General features: G+C 59.4%; 1 protein-coding gene across 6 annotated transcripts; it reads right to left on the reverse strand.

Annotated features, from left to right (window-relative positions):
• Window positions 1–1,519: 1,519 nt before the first annotated feature.
• On the reverse strand, window positions 1,520–17,377 carry CRAT (carnitine O-acetyltransferase). Of its 6 annotated transcripts, none has more exons than XM_079926418.1 (14): window positions 16,865–17,377; window positions 13,735–13,998; window positions 11,132–11,250; window positions 9,955–10,008; window positions 9,189–9,354; window positions 8,656–8,830; window positions 8,017–8,195; window positions 7,366–7,466; window positions 6,846–6,965; window positions 6,560–6,736; window positions 6,335–6,470; window positions 5,717–5,779; window positions 4,826–4,978; window positions 1,520–4,251 (listed from the first exon to the last, which is right to left on the reverse strand). In XM_079926418.1, the coding sequence occupies exons 1-14, from the start codon at window positions 16,889–16,891 to the stop codon at window positions 4,036–4,038; spliced, it is 1,950 nt and encodes a 649-aa protein (XP_079782544.1). In that variant the 5' UTR covers window positions 16,892–17,377; the 3' UTR covers window positions 1,520–4,035. The 6 variants fall into 6 exon arrangements, with proteins under 6 accessions (XP_079782544.1, XP_079782547.1, XP_079782546.1 ...); XM_079926421.1 differs by having other exon boundaries at window positions 6,560–6,682; window positions 16,865–17,375; XM_079926420.1 differs by having other exon boundaries at window positions 4,826–4,963; window positions 16,865–17,375.
• Window positions 17,378–17,429: the final 52 nt, after the last annotated feature.

The following is a 17,429-nucleotide window of genomic DNA, read 5'->3' on the forward strand; positions in this document are numbered from 1 at the left end:
CAGCTTCACCCTCAGGCGAATCAGAAGTAATCCCATCCTCACATGAGCTCGAAGGCTGGGTTTGGGTTCCCCACCACGGTCCACACAACCTGGACATTTAGTTAAGGTGACCTCATCCCAGACGTGTGGCAGAAGCAAACAAATCTCTGGAAGAAGGAACCTTCATGCCAGACTTCAATTATTTATACAGTTTTAAGAAACTACCATGAACAAAATATAGACAAAGATGACCAGGTAGGAAAGGAATCACCACCATCCTTGAGAACTAGCTGGAAACAAGTATTAGAAACAAACCCACACATACTTCAGGTGCTGGAATGATCGAGCACAGATTTTAAGTTGTTTTACTTTTTTAAAGAAGTAAGGGACAAACTTGAAAATATCTGCAGGACTTCGCTGGGCGTGCTCTGGTTGAGAATCCACCTGCCAGTGCAGGGGACACAGATTTGATCCCTGGTCCGGGAAGATCTCACATGTCATGGAGCAGCTAAGCCCGTGTGCTACAACCACTGAGCTTGCGCTCTAGAGCCTGCGAGCCACAACTACTGAGCCCACGCACCACAACTACTGAAGCCCATGAACTCTAGGGCCTGCGTGCTGCAACTGCTGAGCCCTTGTGCTGCAACTACTGAAGCCCACACGCCTAGAGCCCGTGCTCCACGAGAAGCCACTTCAATGAGAAGCCCACGCACCACAACGAAGTATAGCCCCCGCTCACCACAAATGGAGAAAGCCCGCACGCAGCAACGAAGACCCAAGGCAGCCAGAAATAAATATATATATGTATGTATGTATGTATGTGTGTATATATGTGTGTATCTGCAGAGAACAGGAAACTATAACATGAACGCTGGCAGATTTTTCAATGAATACTGGAAAATATGATAGCTAAAAAACAAGAACCCAGTAGGTAGATTTAGCAGCAGACGAGACATAGTTAAAGAGCAAAACTGGAGGCCAGAGGAAATCCAGGATGCGGCAAGAGAGGACGGGGCCGTCTCATGAGCCCTGAGGTTTCCCTGAATCCCGGGTAAACGCTGCTTTTTACCCCAGTTGGCACTCACCCACACGTTCACCCTGGTTGGGCTCTCAGAGAGCTGCCCAGCACCCCACCTGCGGGTTGCCCAACTCCTTTTCCCATTCAGTTGGTCACCAAGCCCTGCTCACTCCACCTTGTGTCTTTTGAAATAGCCACTTTCTCTGCCTTCCAGGCCAGTCTGGGTCCCAGCCCACTACCCCCTGCTCAGCAGCAGCAAAGCCTCCTGGCAGGTTGTCCTCATTCCCACCCATCAGGGCCCTTCAGTCCATTCCTCAGCATCTTCTTAAAACATTGTCCTCAGTGTCTTGGGATAAAACCCAAGCCTTTAACTTGGCCCATGGCGTCCAGCCCTCACTCAACCTTGGGGCTCTGCTCCAGGCCTGCCCTTGATTCCAGCCACTGCACTTTCCCAATGGAGAGAGCAAAATCAAGTTCATGCCAACCCGGACAAACTTTTAGAGGACCTAGGTAAAAGCCAGGTAATCTTTATTATTAATTTTATTATTCTCAAATTTCAAATGCTGTATTACACAAAGTACATAAATTGAGGACAGTTCTTTTTCACTCATTTTGCAAAAAAAAAAAAAAAGTTCTGCATCATTGGCATCAGGGTCTGGTTGTCCCTGGGCAACCTCTGGGTCTGCTGACCTAGTTCTCCTGGGTCCACTAGACAGGCAGTTTGGGATACAGCAGCACCTTCTGGATTTCATGCATGACAGTGTACTTGAAATTTTATTCCAAACATACGGGTGTAACATTCAGACAGCTGGATTTTAAAAATCGCTCCTGTAGGAGTATGTGACCTGCCCAAAACTTACCTCCCCTCATGTCCAGAGACCCGTAAGACACTTGCTTGTCCTGCATTCAACACTTGCAAAGTGTGAGGCCACAGGTCACACCCTCAGGAATAATTACTACATCTTCATCGTTCTTTTGACTTTTTTCCCCCAGAAGCTCCACCCGGGGACCTCTAAGCATTCCATCTGACACTGACTGGGGTTGTTTTAGGTGCTAAATGTGTCTTCCCCAAGCGGTACTTTGCTGTCCTCAAGAACCGAGTGAGCCTCTGTGTTATGAGACCTATAGCAACTCAAATGCAACGGAATGACCTCACTTCTGAAGGATAACGTTTTGGGAAAAAATCCTGCCTTACGGTCAGACCCATACAGTTCTTAGAACTTGAGTTTCAGGAGTCCTGGGTGTGTGTCACTGCAGTGTCCTTGGCCTGCATCACTGTCTCCCCTCCCTGCCTGCCCCCGGCTGGGTCGGTGCAGCTCCGCCCTAGCGCTGCTCACACAGGGCACGCTCAGCTCCTGCTGCGGGCCCCGCTTCCTGAGACCCAGCCTGCGGACGCCAGGGGCCCGCCCCGCTCCCCAGCTGCAGAGCAAGGCCTCTGTGCTGTTGAGGTGGGATTCTCTTCTGGTCCTCCTGCTTGAGGTCCCTGAAGGGACACTCGTGCACCCCTGCCCTGGCAATACCCCACCCTGCCGGCCTTGCCGGGGTCCCGAGGAGCAGCCAGGCCTCGGGTGACACCCACTCCCCCACGGGCTGGGCTCTACTCCTTGCTCCCCGAGGCTTCGCCCCATGGCGAGGCACGTGCTCCCCGAGCCTGTTCCGTCATCTGCAAAACGAACACCACCTCAGGACCCGCCTCCCGCAGTGACCACCGCAGGTCAGCCAGGCCATGAAGCACCGCGCCCACAGGCTGGGTAGCCTCTCCCACCCTTGGCATCTCCAATTGGGGCTTCACATGTGTCTTCCTCAGGGCCAGAGTCCCTCCGCTCTCCACAGGCAGCCCAGCTGACTTTGGCAGGACACCCTGCCCGTACCAGGTGCCTGGGGTTGGGGACAGATACAATGTTCGGACTGGGTGGCCACATGATCTGGTGCCTGGTGGTCCCAGGCGGTGGCTGGGGCTGGGGTCAGCACGGCTGCCCAGCCACCACTCCTGCTGGGCTCAGTGCAAGGCAGCAGATGAGGCCTTGGGCCCTGGGTGTCAGCCACACTGCCCAGACAACCAGACTCGAGGGTATCGGGCCCCACAGTCCCCTGGGAGGGCTGTCCCGGCGCACAGCCCATGGCACTGGAGAGGCCCAAGTCGTGGGTAGGTGGGAGGTATCCATGAAGAACGCAGGCCTGGGTCTGGTGCCGTCCTGGCCCAGAGCCCTGAGGTCCGAGCTGGCCCTTGGCCTCCCGACCCAAGCCTGAGAACTCTGCTCCTCTGGGAGCCCTCCCCTTGGGCCCACTGGCTGCTTGGACACCAGCTCCCAGATGCGGGGGAAGCTGCAGGAAGGCAAAGCCAGGCATCTGCCGCACCCTGCCTGCCCCCTCAGCTGAAACAACTCTTTCCCAACAAATTTCCCCTTTATTAACTGCCTCGCGTGATACTGTTATACAACCAGGACATGGTTCAGGAATCAAGCTGTGTGGAAGCAAGCGAGCTGGGGCCTGTGAGCCACGGCACCCAGGAGAGCACGGAGCCACGGGGGACGGTGCTGTGACACTGCGTGGGCTTCCCCTCCACCAGCACACCTTGCGCCCTGGCCCCTCAGCCCTGGGGAAGCCTGGAGGCCCCCAGCTCCAGGTAACCCTGTCTCTAGGTCCTTGGGAGCTTAGGGATCAGGGTACAGACCCAAGCCTGGCCGCGTACACGGGAGGACCTGGGCAGAGCTGAGCTAGTAAGAAAGGGACTCCCCAGTCCCCACCCTGACGAGGGATGAGCTCGGCTGGTTCCTCTCCCAGGAGGAGGCCACGGCGGGTGAGATGCTGGGCGCCGGGCCCGACCTCCTGCTAGGCTTCTGGACTCAGCCCGGGTGCTGGCGAGGACCCACGGAAGGTACTCAGCTCGGCCCCGCGGGCCCCGCTGGGGGATGCCATCCCAGACTCGGTCGGATCTGCGGGGGCCCAGGGGGAGAGGGAGCGAAGGAGTAGGGCCCGGTGGGTGGGCCAGCCCAAGGCGGCTTGGCCGTGGCACTGGCAGGCCTGAGCAGCGGGGCTCAGAGCTTGGCCTGGGGGTGGCTCTGCAGCAGAGCGCGCATGTCCAGGAGCGCCTTCTCCAGGTAGTGCGCCAGGCGGACCGCATTGGTCTCTGCGCAGCTGTTGTAGGCCGACACGGAGAAGTTGATGTGTGCCTCCATGGGGTTATAGCAGACACCGTAGCCATCTGGGACCACAGGCCCAAAGAACATGACACAGTCTGTCTTGGCAGGGACCTGAGAATGGCACAGGACCAAGGCTCTCATCCCAGCCCCATCGCGGCACCAGCCCGCCTTTCCACGTCGGCTCCCACCGTGCTCTGCCTGAGACGCCCTCTCCTCGTCTCCAGCCGACAGCTTACTCCCTTTCATTCTTTGGGGTGCAGTTCTGGTGTCACCTCCCTACAGAGACTTCCCTGACGTCCCTGAGGGGGGACTGTCTCATTCCCTGTGCTTCCTGTGTGGACTGTGAGCCCCTGGGGGCAGGGGCAGTGGTCTGTCCCTGCTCTACCCCAGTGCCCAGCACAGGCTGGCATCGATCAGACGTTCCTTCACATCTGATCAGTGAATGAATGAAAGCGGGCGGGGGGGATCCTGACTCCTTCCCTGCCTGCCCGAGCTGCAGCGAAGCCCCCCGACCCCAGCTCCTCCTCCAGAGCTCAGCTGCTTCGGAGTGCGCCTGTGTGCGTCACATCACCACCAAGTGACCGTGTTCTGGACCTCGGCTCCACTCAGTGCAGCCTTTGTCCAGCTCCAGTTTCTAGTGGCTTCTGTTCCCTGCCACCCCAGGGCACCTAGGGCAGTGGCCCACCTGGCTGGTGGAGAGGTTGAAGTGCATGGCGATGGCGTAGGAGGTGTCCATGAAGATGTCGGGCATGCTCACCAGGTCTTCGATGGCCTGCAGCTTCAGGCCCAGGAGGTGCCGGTCGAAGGCCTCCCCACGGATGGCCTGCAGGAAGGGGAGCTGTCAGGAACAGGGGCTTCAGGCCCACGAGGCACCGCTGCCCTCCTCAGGAGCCCATGGCGGCAATGCCTCTTCCATTCACTGGCCCCTCAGACCCGTGAGACCAGGGCAGCCAAGCAGAAGAGCCCTCACTTCACAGATGGGGAAACTGAGGCCCAGGGACCCACCCAGGGAGGCAGGAAGGTGCAGCCTAAGAGCACAGGACTGCAGCTGGGTGGCCTCATCCTGGCAGGGACCTTGGCAGGTCACTTACATCTTGGAGCCTCAGTGTCTTCATCTGTGAAAAAGGGACAGTCACTAAACTCCCTTTGTGGGGCGGCAGTGAGATCTAGATAGATCTCTGCATGTGACATGGGCAAAGCCTGGCATGTACAAGCGCTCAGGGCCAGGATGGGAACCAGACCTCCACCCCTTGACTGCAGCCCAAGCTGTCAGAGGGCAGGAACCCTGCTGTCTGCCAGCCCGTGCACACCCTCAGCATCCTGGGCTCCAGGGGCATCGGGGGAGCCCTGATGACGCAAGATCCAGAGGCCGACCCGGGCAGCCACTGGGCCTCGCCTTGGTTTCTCCCACTGTAAAATGGGGATGTTCAGCTTTGCTCCAAGTGCCCCAAGCCTTAGGGGAGGGGTGTCTGATGCTAAGGGGAGCAGCCATTGGCTGCAGGGATGGACAGGCAGGTGGACAGGCCAGTGGGAAACGCCCGGGTCACGCAAGCAGGGACAGGAAGGGCCGGCTCACCTGCTCCGTGTAGGCTCGGTGGGCCTGCACGGCCTTCCGCAGCAGCCCCACCTTCTGGTGCTCCTGGGCAGGGGGAGGGGACAGGGAGCTGCAGTTTCCTGTTCTTGCCACCTTCCTCAGTGGCCCACTCCCCACTCTAGATTCTGAGCTCCCTGAAAACAGGAACTGGAGCTGCCATCTCTCTGGCCAGTCCCCAGCCAAGGCCTGACACAGGGCAAGTGCTCACTGCTGATGACTGACCCTTGAACAACTCGGGTTTGAACTGTGCGGGTCCACTTACACGTGGATTGTTTTCAATAAATTCGGCAGTATGACATGACCCGTGGTGGGCTGAACCTGCAGATGCAGAACCATGGACACAGAGCTGACTACAAAGTTACATGTGGATTTCTGCGGTGCCCCTAACCCCCACGTTGTTCAAGGGTCCACTGCAGTTTCCTTTTCTCTTTGGCTGAAAGAAAGCTCCACGCTGATAAATTCATGGCTCCATCTCCCCCTAGATGCCCAGTATCCACCACAGGACTGGAACACAATAGGTGCTCACTGCGTGTTGACAGAATGAGCAGGAAGGGAGAAGGCTCGAACCCAGCTCTCCCACCCTTGCCCCGGACCTCTCACCGTCACATCAGGGTTATCCATGGCCTTGACGAAGGTCAGTGAGTCCATGGAGGCCGAGCGGATGGTGTCGGTACGGCCCAGGTGAAACATGCGCAGAGAGGCGCTTTCATAGGTGGCGCACGCCTGCCCGTAGATCCTGGGTGGGAGGTGGGCTGAGCACACCTGGCAGGTCCCCCCGCCTCCGCCCCCAGGCTTCATCCCTCCTTCGTGGGGGGCGGGGCGCACCTGTAGTAGGCCAGCTGTAGTGCCATCTGGATGAAGGAGTCTGGGCTCAGCTTCTCAGACTTGGGGAAGTCCTTTCCAAAGTGGTGGAACATCAACATCGTGATGTCCAGGTCCTGGATCATGCTGGGGGTTGGGGGAGGCGGGTGAGGAGCAGACACTGGGCAGCCTCTGCCAGCCCTAGGGAGGGGCCGAGGGCAGTCTCAGAACCAGCCAGGCACGATGGCAGAGCTGACTCTTGTGCTGGCTAGAGGGGCCCGGCCCCGCCCGCCTGCCACCCAGCACTCACATGCTGAGATTCTGCTTGGCCTTCTCGATGTCGCTCTTGATCTCGGGGGTGATGTTGAACCGCAGCTTCTTGGGCATGGGCAGGGGCACCATGGGAGACCGCACGAGCTCGGGCTTCTTCCTGCATAGGACGTGGGGGTCTCAGCCTCCTGCCGGGCGTCTCGGGAGCCTGGGTCCATCCCCGGGATTAGGATGGGTCCCCGAAGCTGGCGGGGACCAGCCCAGGGAGACTCTTGGGTTTGTTCTTCTGAGAACTGCCTTCATTTCAGCTTTAAATGGGGAAACGGAGGAGGGGAAGGGACTTGTCCAAGGTCACAAGGCTGAGAAGTGGCAGAGCCAGAATTCAAACCCCGGTTTGATCGACTCTAAAACCCATGCCCTCTTCTGGCTTCCTCTGAAGAAACAGATTCCCAGGTATAAGGGAGAATGCCGTTGCTCCTTTGAAGGCTACTCTGTCGCCTCTGTGTCACCTGTCATCAGGAGCTGGAGAACTGGCTGGAGGATGGGCGAACCACACTCACGTGAACTCAATGACGTGGTCCACAAGGGTGATGATGGGGGGTCCCTCTGCTGCCGCATGCTCATAAACGAGCCCACAGGAGCCGTCTTCTGCCACGATGAACTGCAGAGGAGAATGGGGACCCCGACAGCCCCAGGTCCCTGGAGCCACTCTCCGGTTGGGTCCCATGGGTAGGGCGTCCCTGAACCATCTCAAGGGGTTCTGCTGACTTATTACTGTTATTCCTAACAGCTAACACTCACTGGGGGCCTTGGAACACCTGTCCCAGGTCACGCTAAGCACATCCCGTGCTAAACAGACCTTTCCAAGTCCTCGCAACGACTCTTGCGAGTCCTACCACCCCATTTTACAGGTACAGAGGGAAAGTCACGACCAAGGTTGGGCCACTCTGCCTGGCCCCACATCCCAGGCTCTCTCTGATCTGCTGATGGATATGTCGGAGGAGTGACGCGGGTTACCAGGCCAGGCCCGGTAATGACAGGCTGACTGCTGCTAGGTATAGCCCCGCCCACCTTCTGGCTTCCCCGCTGCTTTACAAGCTGGGAAGCCAGGGACTCCGGGCTCCAGGGGAGGGGCAGGAAGTCCCGGGGCAGCAGTGGGCCAAGGCTGGGTGCATGCCTGGGCGGGAGCCCTGGCCCTGCCAGGTCCTCACCTGCAGCGTTTTGTCGAACCAGCGGTTGCCGCTGTTGAGCTTGCTGCCACCCCCGTGCAGCATCTGGCCAGCCACCTGGCTGCGGCGCACGTCTTCCGAGACCCAAGGCATGGGTGCGTCCAGGCACACGGTGAAGATGCTCTTCTGAATGGAGTGCACTGACTCCCGGTTCACCTTGTCTGTGGGGATGTGTGTGTGCGTGTGTGTGTGGTGGCATGGGGGCCAGGCCTGGGGAGGCCTCCGGAGCTTCACTTGGCAGGGGCCTGTGGCCCCACGGCACCCTGTGAGGCAGGGCTAACACCTGACCCACTTCAGAAAGGAGGAAACAGAAGCCCAGGTCACGCAGAGAGCCGTTGAGGCAGTCAGGGATCCAACCCGGGGGGATGACTCTGGGGACAATGCTCCTGACCAACACGGGATGTGGAGGGAAGGTGGAGGTGGGCTCCTCAGCCAGAGGACTTGCATTCTCACGGCAACTTGCTACTTAATAGAAAGAATAAACTAACTGGACCCAACCGCACTGCAGTTTCCTCTTCTGTGGAATGGGGCCAACAGCACCCGCTCCGAGTTGAGAGGATTCAGTGAGACTCGTGGCTGCCCAGGGCCTGGTGTGGGCCTCCCCTCCCATCCCAGGGGTACCTTTGATGAGGGTGCTGTATGCCTTGGCCCAGGAGTTACGGTGGTTGGAGGTGAGGATGCCCACAGGCTCTTTGTTGGTTTGCAGTGATGAGTTCCAGATCTTCTCCAGCTGCGTGAAGATCTGATCCGAGGTCAGGGGCGTCCCATCGCTGTGGTACACATCCAACTCGAAAAACTGTCCGGGCACAGGCAGGTGGAGAGAAGGCGGTTCGTGGGAGCCTCAGATGGGCAGCAGTCACCTCCCAGCATAGCCTCCTCCTGGCCTGGGCAGCCCAGCTGAGAGGATGGCGTCAGGCTGAGGGCGAGGAGATGGGAGGAGGTCCCTGCACTGCTCTCCCCAGGCTGCCCAGGCCCATAGCCCTTCCTGGCCTCCCCCAGGCCGGGGCCTGGCTGGAGACCCAGGGCAGAGAGAGGCCCAGGGCCTGCCTGTTCCGGGGGCACATGGGCAGGTGTGTTGGGGAAGCTGACTCTCGGCCCCGCCCCTCTCCTCCGGGCAACCGAGCGCGGGGCTAAGGCTGCGGGGGCCCACCCACTTGGTAGTTGTGCACCACGGTGATGTGCATGGGTGGCTTCTTGGTCTTGCTGAAGTTGGTGACCGAGTCCTGCTTGGGGCCCGGCACGCGGCAGGAGGACAGGATCTGATAGTACTGGTTCATGCACAGCGGCTTTCCCCCCAGGTACTCCACGGGCAGGGTCTCGCTGCAGGGGCAGAGGGACAGGGAGGAAGGCGGGACCCACAGGGAGCTGCTGGCTATGGCTGCGGGCTTGGTCAGGCAGTGGGGCTCACGCAAGCAGTGTTGGGCCCCTTCGTGTCCCCCCGCCCCCTCAGCGTGAGGTCGGTTGCAGGGGGGCCTGTTGGAGCCCGACTGGGTCAGGAGGCCCGAAATCCACCCTGCTCGTGAGTCACCCTGGAAACTCCCTTCTCCTCTCTGGGCTTCAGTTTGCCACAGGGAAGATGAAGCAGCAAGTCAACCCTGGGGGGGGTGGGCGGGTGGGCGGCGGGGGGGCGGGGTCCTCTTTGGCTGGGACGCCAATTCCAGGGCTCTCTTGGAATAGGACCACCCGGAGGAGGTCACGGCGGCTGGAGCGGAGGACCCAGGTCTGTCTCCCCAGCCCCCAAAGAGGCTGGGTCAACAGGAAGTGAAAGTGACTGAGCTCTGGGCCTGCTCAGCACCCTGGCAGGGGGTGCGGGGTGCGGGGAGGGGGCTCCGGTTTAGGGTAGGGCGGGGCCGGCTGGAGGGGCTGTGGCAGGTAGGCAGTCAAGGTGGGAGGAGACAGGGTGGGGGCGGGGCCACTCACTGGTCAATCCTGGCCTTGAAATCCAACACACCCTCGATTAATTTGGCAGCGAACCTGGAGGGACGAGTTAGAGATCAGAAGGCTGTGTGGACACCCAGAAGGAAGTCCCTGGGTCAGAGACGCCAGGGTGATGGGCGCAGCCTAGTCCAGGGAAGCGACCTACTACCTTCCTCCTCTCTCCTGCTTACAGAGAGCCTGAAGGAGTTCAAGTGCAGAACCTGTGTTCCAGTCCCAGCCCACGTAATCTCTAGGGAAAGGGATTAGGGAGATGTACGGCCAGGCGCCTGGCAGGGACAGCAGCATGATTATGGCTGGGTTATGAGCCAGTGCCCTCTGACTCCACCGCAGCGGGCCTGAGGCCCTGACCCACAACCTGGAGTCTGGAAGGCGGTCACCCTGCTCTGAGGCATCAGTCATGGAGGGACCTAGGACTGCGGGGGTAGGGGAAGGGTGAATGGGAGGGCAGTGGCGTGACGTGTTCCCCTCTCCTAGATCCCTTCCTGTTTCTGGGCCTCTGTGTCCCCCAGGCCACCTTGCTCATCCTGCCCTTCATCCCTGGACTGTCTGGGCCATGTCAACCATGCCCGAAGCCTGGGGGTGCTCCTGGCCTCCAACATGGGGCCCACTGGCTAGAGTTCCTGGGCCTGAACCCCTGGCCCTTCCTGGGGTGCCCTGATCCCTTTAAGAGAAGCAGTGATAGCCGTGAGTGTCTAGTCCTTGGGCAGGAGATCCCCGTCACTGGTATTTTTACCCCTGGTAGGACTGGAACAGAGGCCAAGGCAAAGTGACATGGCCAAATGTGGAAAGAGGACTGTGTACAAAGGTCACCCCTGTGGCCAGCGGAGGCGAGCAGGAAGGAGTGGTGAGGTGCCAGAACTGGGCTGAGGGGTGGCCTCAGGCTTAGCAGGAGGGAGGGGCCCCAGTCTGCAGTTTGGTGGTTAACAGTTATGAAGCTTTGGAGCCAGGAAGATCCTGCTTCCTGTCTGGGTCAGCCAATCCCGAAAGGTGATCTTGAGCAGGTGCCTTCACTGCTCTGATCCTGTTTCCGTACCTGTAAAACAGGGATGACGCTCCCTACTTCCTAAGGCTGTTTGTGGGGATGAAAGGTAACAGGGCCGGGGCCCTTCCGATCTCCCAGCAGAAAGCCCAGAGCCCCACGCCCACCTTGGCCACTCACCTGAGCTGGCCCTGCCGATCCACAAAGTCTTGCCTGGGCAGCACCAAACCAGGGCTGGAATAGATGACTACGGGCTGGCGGTACTGGAGATAGGCTGTTTTAAGCCACCAGTCGGACAGCTGGGGGAAGGACCAGAGCCTGTGAGGGGGGGGGCACGGGGACCAGGTTGCCCCTTCCCCACCAGGGCCAGTGGACCTGGCTGGGCACCCTCTGTCCCCTCTAGGGAGCACAGATTCTCAAAGTGAATGCTCAGATCCAGACCCCGCCCAATCCCTTAAACCCAGCAGCATCCCATCATCCTCCCTTTAGATGGAGCCAATCAGCATTAGCGAGGGAAATCAGGCAACACTGCCAAGAAGCAAAGACTGGCAGGAAACCTGGGGTGGGGGCAAGAACAGAGGCGGAAATATCAACCATTTTTCCTTATCTTACATGTTTCAGGTCAATGATTTTAATACTTTTAGAAATAAAAACGTCTGTCTGATAGACAGAAAGGAAAACAGAGAAAGCTATATAAAAAGAATGTCTGATGAAGGAGTTTTTGCCCATCTCAGGTAGGCACTGTCCAGGTAGGCAGGAGCCCGGGGTTCAGAAGAGCCCTCAGGAATCCTGGTCCTCTGTGGCCTCAGTTTTGTTGCTGTCATACTAGGGAATGGACACCCACTTGGATCTCAAGGTCAGGGTAATCTGGGGAGCTCACTGTAAAGACAAATCATTGCACTAGTGACAAGATGTAGGTGACACGTTGCGTCTCTACTGGGCTGGCCGTCCTCCGCCCAGGGCAGGGTATCTCTGGGGACTAGCCACGGACATGCGCTAAAGGCTCCTGTCTTGGGACAACCAGGTGACTGTCACCCTTGTACCTCAGGTGCTGATGGCAACATCGCCCCCACTACACACTCCCCCAAGCACAGGCCCAATGTGCCTCTTTGTGGCAGGTCCCTCAGTCCCTGGAGACCCAGGCCCCACCGTGCTTCCGCATCCCATCTTAAACAGCACTGGGACGTGCCTCTTCACCACACAGACTCCCCTTGGGAAACTGCTGGCCTTGGGCCCCTGGCAAGGGGTGAAGGAGGACAACGTGCCCGGGTGGCACAGCAGGCCAGTGGGCGACTGCTGTCTGCTGATTTGTGACCTGGAGACACGGCCCCTGATCAGCCAGACCCTCCTGTCTAACTCGGAGCCTCCTGGAGAGCTGCTGTGTGCCTCTGGGATTTCAATCTATCTCTCTGGGCCTCAGTTTCCTCATCTGTAGATCAGGGAGGGGCAGACAGGAACTCCCTCCCCTTGAGGACAGCCGGGCTGGGCTGGCCTTTAGCCAGGAGCCCTGAGGTCACCAAGGACCTCAGAGCCTCTGACCCGAGCTTGGGAGTCAAGAGGAGATCCTATCGATGTGGGCATTCCCTCCGTGAGAATCTGCTGGGCAGTGGGAGAGCCCCTTAGGAGCCCTGTGAGTGGCGAGGGGGTGGTGACCCCAGCCCTTCAGCCAGCAGATTCTGTCTGAAGCAGTAGTTCAGGGCTAAAGAAAGCTGGAAAACTGCCAGGTCTCAGACTTGCTGAGACCCTGATTCCAGGGTCCAAGGCCCTGACCCGCCAAGGCTCATCTGTGCCCTCTGCCAGCTGATGACTCCCCCCTCCTCTGTGCAGCCCCCACCCTTCCACCCGCTCCCTCACAGCGCCCCTCACGTTGTAGGCCCAGACCTGGCTCTGGTCCTCTCCTGCACACCCGCTTCTCCCTCATTCACCCCTCTCTCAACACATTCCCCTTCGCTTCACCCACACAGTTGCTTTAGGACAGGACTGTCCACCCCCGAAATATACCCTGGACCAAATGACTTCCCTCCCTCTCCCCACCGGGCTCCCTGTCCCACCCTGCTTCCCTCCCAGCAGCAGGGCAGTCCTCTCTAACTGCACGTTGAGGTGTAAGATGCGCACAGACACGGCCCGGGGCGTCTGCACACGCTGAACACGACTTTGTGACAGACTGAGACACAGAACCAGGACAATGAGTCACTGTCAATATAATCACCCTGCAGCCCCCTCCCACTGAGCTCAAGTCCAAGTGCCGAATTCTCCTGGGGGCCCCGCCCTGCCCTTGCCCTCCACTCTAGCCTCTGTCCCCGAACGCGCGAGCTGTTGCCACCTTTGCCCGTGCTGTTCCCTCTGTCTGTCTCAGACCCAGCACCGCCTCCTCCCTGCCCTCTCTGCCCCTTCAGAATGAAGATGCTACTGTTCTCCACTCTCGCTCTCGCATCGTCCTTTTCATTTCTATAGAACGTCACTGGCTGAGAAGACCTCGTCCACTTGCGCGTGTCCTCCTCCTGCCCTACTTGAATGTCAGCTCCCGCAGGCTGCTGACGGCGCCCCTCTTGCTCTCCCAGCACCCTGCCTGGTGTCGGGCACAGAGTAAGTGCTCAAGAAACTCTGTGGTGCAAATGGCTGCACCAGAGCAGCCCGTATTGGAAAATCTGGGGTGTGCAGCCAGCAACAGGCCACAGGAGGGATGCTCACAACGACCCAGGGTCTCTGGGTGGGGGGTGCCCTGTTCCCCTAACCCTGCACGCGAGTCAAGGGGACTGGTGTGCCCCTGCCTTCTCACTCACCCAGTTCTCCATCTTCCTGGCCCTGCGCTCCAGCCCCTTCTGCAGGCGCTCCCCTACACCCCCCGCGGTCTGAAACTCTTCCACCAGCTGCTTGGTTTGGGCCCACTCCTCCTCGCTCACGATGGGCTGCAGCGCCTTGAGATAATGGTCCAGGGTCTGCTGGAGCGGGGGCACGGGCAGCCGGGGTAGCGAGTCCTGGTGTGTCTTAAAGCGACTGGAAACCGTCATCATGGAGGAGGGCTTGAGGAAGCCCAGGGGCTTCACCTGCAGGCGGCAGAACATCCCACTCATTCTCGCACCGGCTCTGGGAGGCCCTGGCAATCCCAAAGCCGAAGTCCTGGGCACTTCTGTGCCCACTCCTGGGGACAGAGACGGCCTCCTGGGTGGTGACTGCCCTGGTTTCCCAGCTCTCCAGCTGTAGGTGTCTCCACCTCTTAGGAGCCAGGAGATGTAAGTAGGGATGGAGGAGGGTGGGGAGTGGCCACTGATCTTGGCAGCACTCAGAGGAACCGAGTCAGGATGAACGGCACCTACTGGGGGTGGCAGAGCTCAGAGGGACCTCTCACCTATTGGAGGCACAGGGCCCCACCTTTCTCACCCTGGGGGTGGCAGAGCTCAGAGGGACCTCTCACTTATTGGATGCACAGGGCCCCACCTTTCTCACCCTGGGACGATGAGCCAGCCAGCAGTGAGGTGACCACTCCCTCCCGGAGGTCCCCACCTCCTTTTCTCCCATCCTTACCAGGTGGAGACATGGGAGGAAAGAAGAGAAAATCAGATAGGGCCAGACGACGACAGTACCTCTGGGTGAGGGTGAGGTCTTGGGCTTTTTCCTGTCTGTGGGGTGGGGACAGGGGTGGCATGGGGGCAGCGCTGTGCCAAGAGAGAGCTGAGTGGCCTGGCAAGGAGGGTGAGAGCTGACAGAGAGAGAGAGTCTGGAGACTCTGGAGGCGGACAGAAAGAGAGACAGGAGGGTCCGAGGCTGCTGGCAGCAGTGGGCAGGCAAGCGGCAGAGGCTCCGTTTCATACCTTCTCTTTCTGCTGCCCGTCCTCCATGGCAGGACTGAGGTTTTGAGCCCTGTCTGTCTGCCTTGGGCTGGATCTCTAAGCCTAACTGTGCTACCAAGTGGGTGAGCAGAACCTAGCAAGAGGCAGCCACTTGCCCGGGCTGGAAAGAAAAGACAAGAGCCAAGATTCAGGGGGAGGCAGAGGGGGCAGCGGCGCTGGCTACAGCAGCTGTGGTGGCATCTGGGGTTATGGCTGTCCCAGGAGCAGCTGTTCCACCCTCTTGAGCTTCCAGAAGTGGAGGAATGGGGAGGAGGTGAGAGGGCTGGCGGTGTGCACTGGAGTAGAAGGAAACCTGGAAAACTTTTCCCTTTCTTCCCTGGGTGGGCCCAATGCCAAGGAGGCAGGCCAAGAGGTTTTAAAAATGCACCTGTCAGAATCTGCATAGGTGTTTTTGATGAGGCACAACTTGGCTGGAGGACAGAAGCTGCTTGGCCGCTGAGGTTAAACTACAACCCTGAATATAGTCCTGAAAACAGGGGTTGGTGCAAAGGAGCAGACACTGGGAAGGGAGTATAAATGGACATTTCCCTCCAAGACTCTTGGGGCCCTTCTGGGCCACCCTTCCACCAAAGCCTGGCTCTCTTGAGTTGTGGCTCATTCAGCTGGGGGTTACGAGATCTTTGGGCATTAAAAATAAACCAGAGGGAAAAAAAAAAAAATAAACCAGAGGGCTTCCCTGGTGGCACAGTGGTTGAGAGTCCGCCTGCCGATGCAGGGGACACGGGTTCGTGTCCCGGTCTGGGAAGATCCCACATGCCACGGAGCGGCTGGGCCCGTGAGCCATGGCCGCTGAGCCTGCGCTCCACAACAGGAGAGGCCACAACAGTGAGAGGCCCGCGTACCGCAAAAAAATAAAATAAAATAAACCAGGGACTTCCCTGGTGGTGCAGTGGAAAGGACTCGGAGTTCCCAATGCAGGGGACCCGAGTTTGATCCCTGGTCCGGGAACTGGATCCCACGTGCATGCTGCAACTAAAGAGTCCGAGTGCCGCGACTAAGACCCAGTGCAGACAAGTAAATAAATAAATAACCCAGAACAGAGGATGCTGGCTTTGAGACTGGACTAGATTTGAGTCCGGGGATGCTGGCCAAGTCTCCCCTTGCCTCAGTTTTCCTGGCAGTAAAGTGATCAGGCCATTTAGCAGGTCCTAGAATATGACCCAGAGGCCATCTGTGGGATGGGAACAGAGCTCAGGTGGCAGTGGCAAGGATGAGATGGCGCTCTGAGGTCCTGGAAAATCTGGAAAAGCCTCTGGGCAGGTGCGGTACCTCAGCCCTCTGGGCCTGGCAGTGTCTGAATACCCTTCTTGGCCCAGACAGAGGGAGATACAAACAGAGATATACTTGGAGTAGAGAGGAAAGGAATCCAAGTCAGGATAGCAGCACTACCTGCTCCAAGCTGCTCCCGGGGAAGATTGGGGGTAGGGGTGGAGGCATGGGGGTGTGCGGTTGTTAATCAAGTTGGGCGAGTGACTGGTAGAGAGGGAGGGCATGGGGCTACCACCTGCTGCCTTCTGCCAATTCTGAGGACTTTCTGAGCAGCCCAGCTTGATGCCCTCACTGAAGTGTCTCTGGCCACACACAATACCCCAGGGGCCATTTGATAAACCCGGGGAAGGTGACCAACTGGATGGGGTTGGAGACGTGGCTCTGGCCAGGGAAGAAATGGCTCAGGCTGAGCGTGCGACAGGTGTGTGAGGCAGAGAATAACCGTGAGGAGACACTCCTGGTCTCTCCGCTCCTTGGCTCCGGGCCTAAGGTGGAGGTGCTGCCCGAAGCCAGGGTCCTTACTGTGTCTGCCGGGTCTTTGGAATTTGGCGCCACAGAGTGTGGCTTCGATCTAGCCTCTGACCTTAAGCCTCAGTCCCTCCCTCTGACAAGCGGAGTTAGCCCACCTGCCGACCCCGGCCCAGCAGGTGCTGGTGAGGCTGGACTGCAGGCACCGGGCCGCGGCGCCTTGACGGCCGGTTTTCCCACTCGGGCGTAGCTGCGCTGCTGGCCCGGTCTGCGGCCCGCCCGCCCGGTCCAGGGCCCGCTAGGCCGGCTTCCCGGCCGCACTCACCACGGTCCTGGCAGCGAAGGCCAACATCTCTGCGGCCCGCCCGCGGACACACGGTCCGCTCCGTCCCCCGCGCTGGGCAAAGTCCGCGCCGCCTCCGTGGGTGGGTTCCCGCTAGAGCCTCCGGGCCAAGGTCGTCGAGTCACTGCCGCCAGCCGGTAGAGGCGGCCCCGCGCCCACCCACCGGGCCGGGCAGGCGGCCCGGGGTAGGCGGACTCCTGGGGCGCGGCCTCGGGCCAGTTGCTGGCCCCGGCGGCCAGCCGAGAGCGTGGGGCGGGGCCTGGGGCGGGACCAGGGCGCAGTTAGCGGTTGGGGACCCCGCGAGGTGGTGGAACCCTGGCAGGGGAGCAAGGCGGAGGCTGCCGTCCAGCTCGCCCTCTCCCACCTCCATAAGCCGTCCAAACTGTTGGAGGCAGTGGTGTGCATCCCTCTCAGTCCTTTTGGTGCCCTCGACCGCTGCTCTCAGAGTGGTGGGAAGACACAACCATGTTGACAAGGGAATGTCTTCTCCTAGTCCTACGGATAGCGTCAGAGTCACGCTACTAGATGACAGGTGGGGACCGCCCAG

This window comes from Stenella coeruleoalba, assembly GCF_951394435.1.
Source record: "Stenella coeruleoalba genome assembly, chromosome: 7".
NCBI classification, from domain to species: domain Eukaryota; kingdom Metazoa; phylum Chordata; class Mammalia; order Artiodactyla; family Delphinidae; genus Stenella; species Stenella coeruleoalba.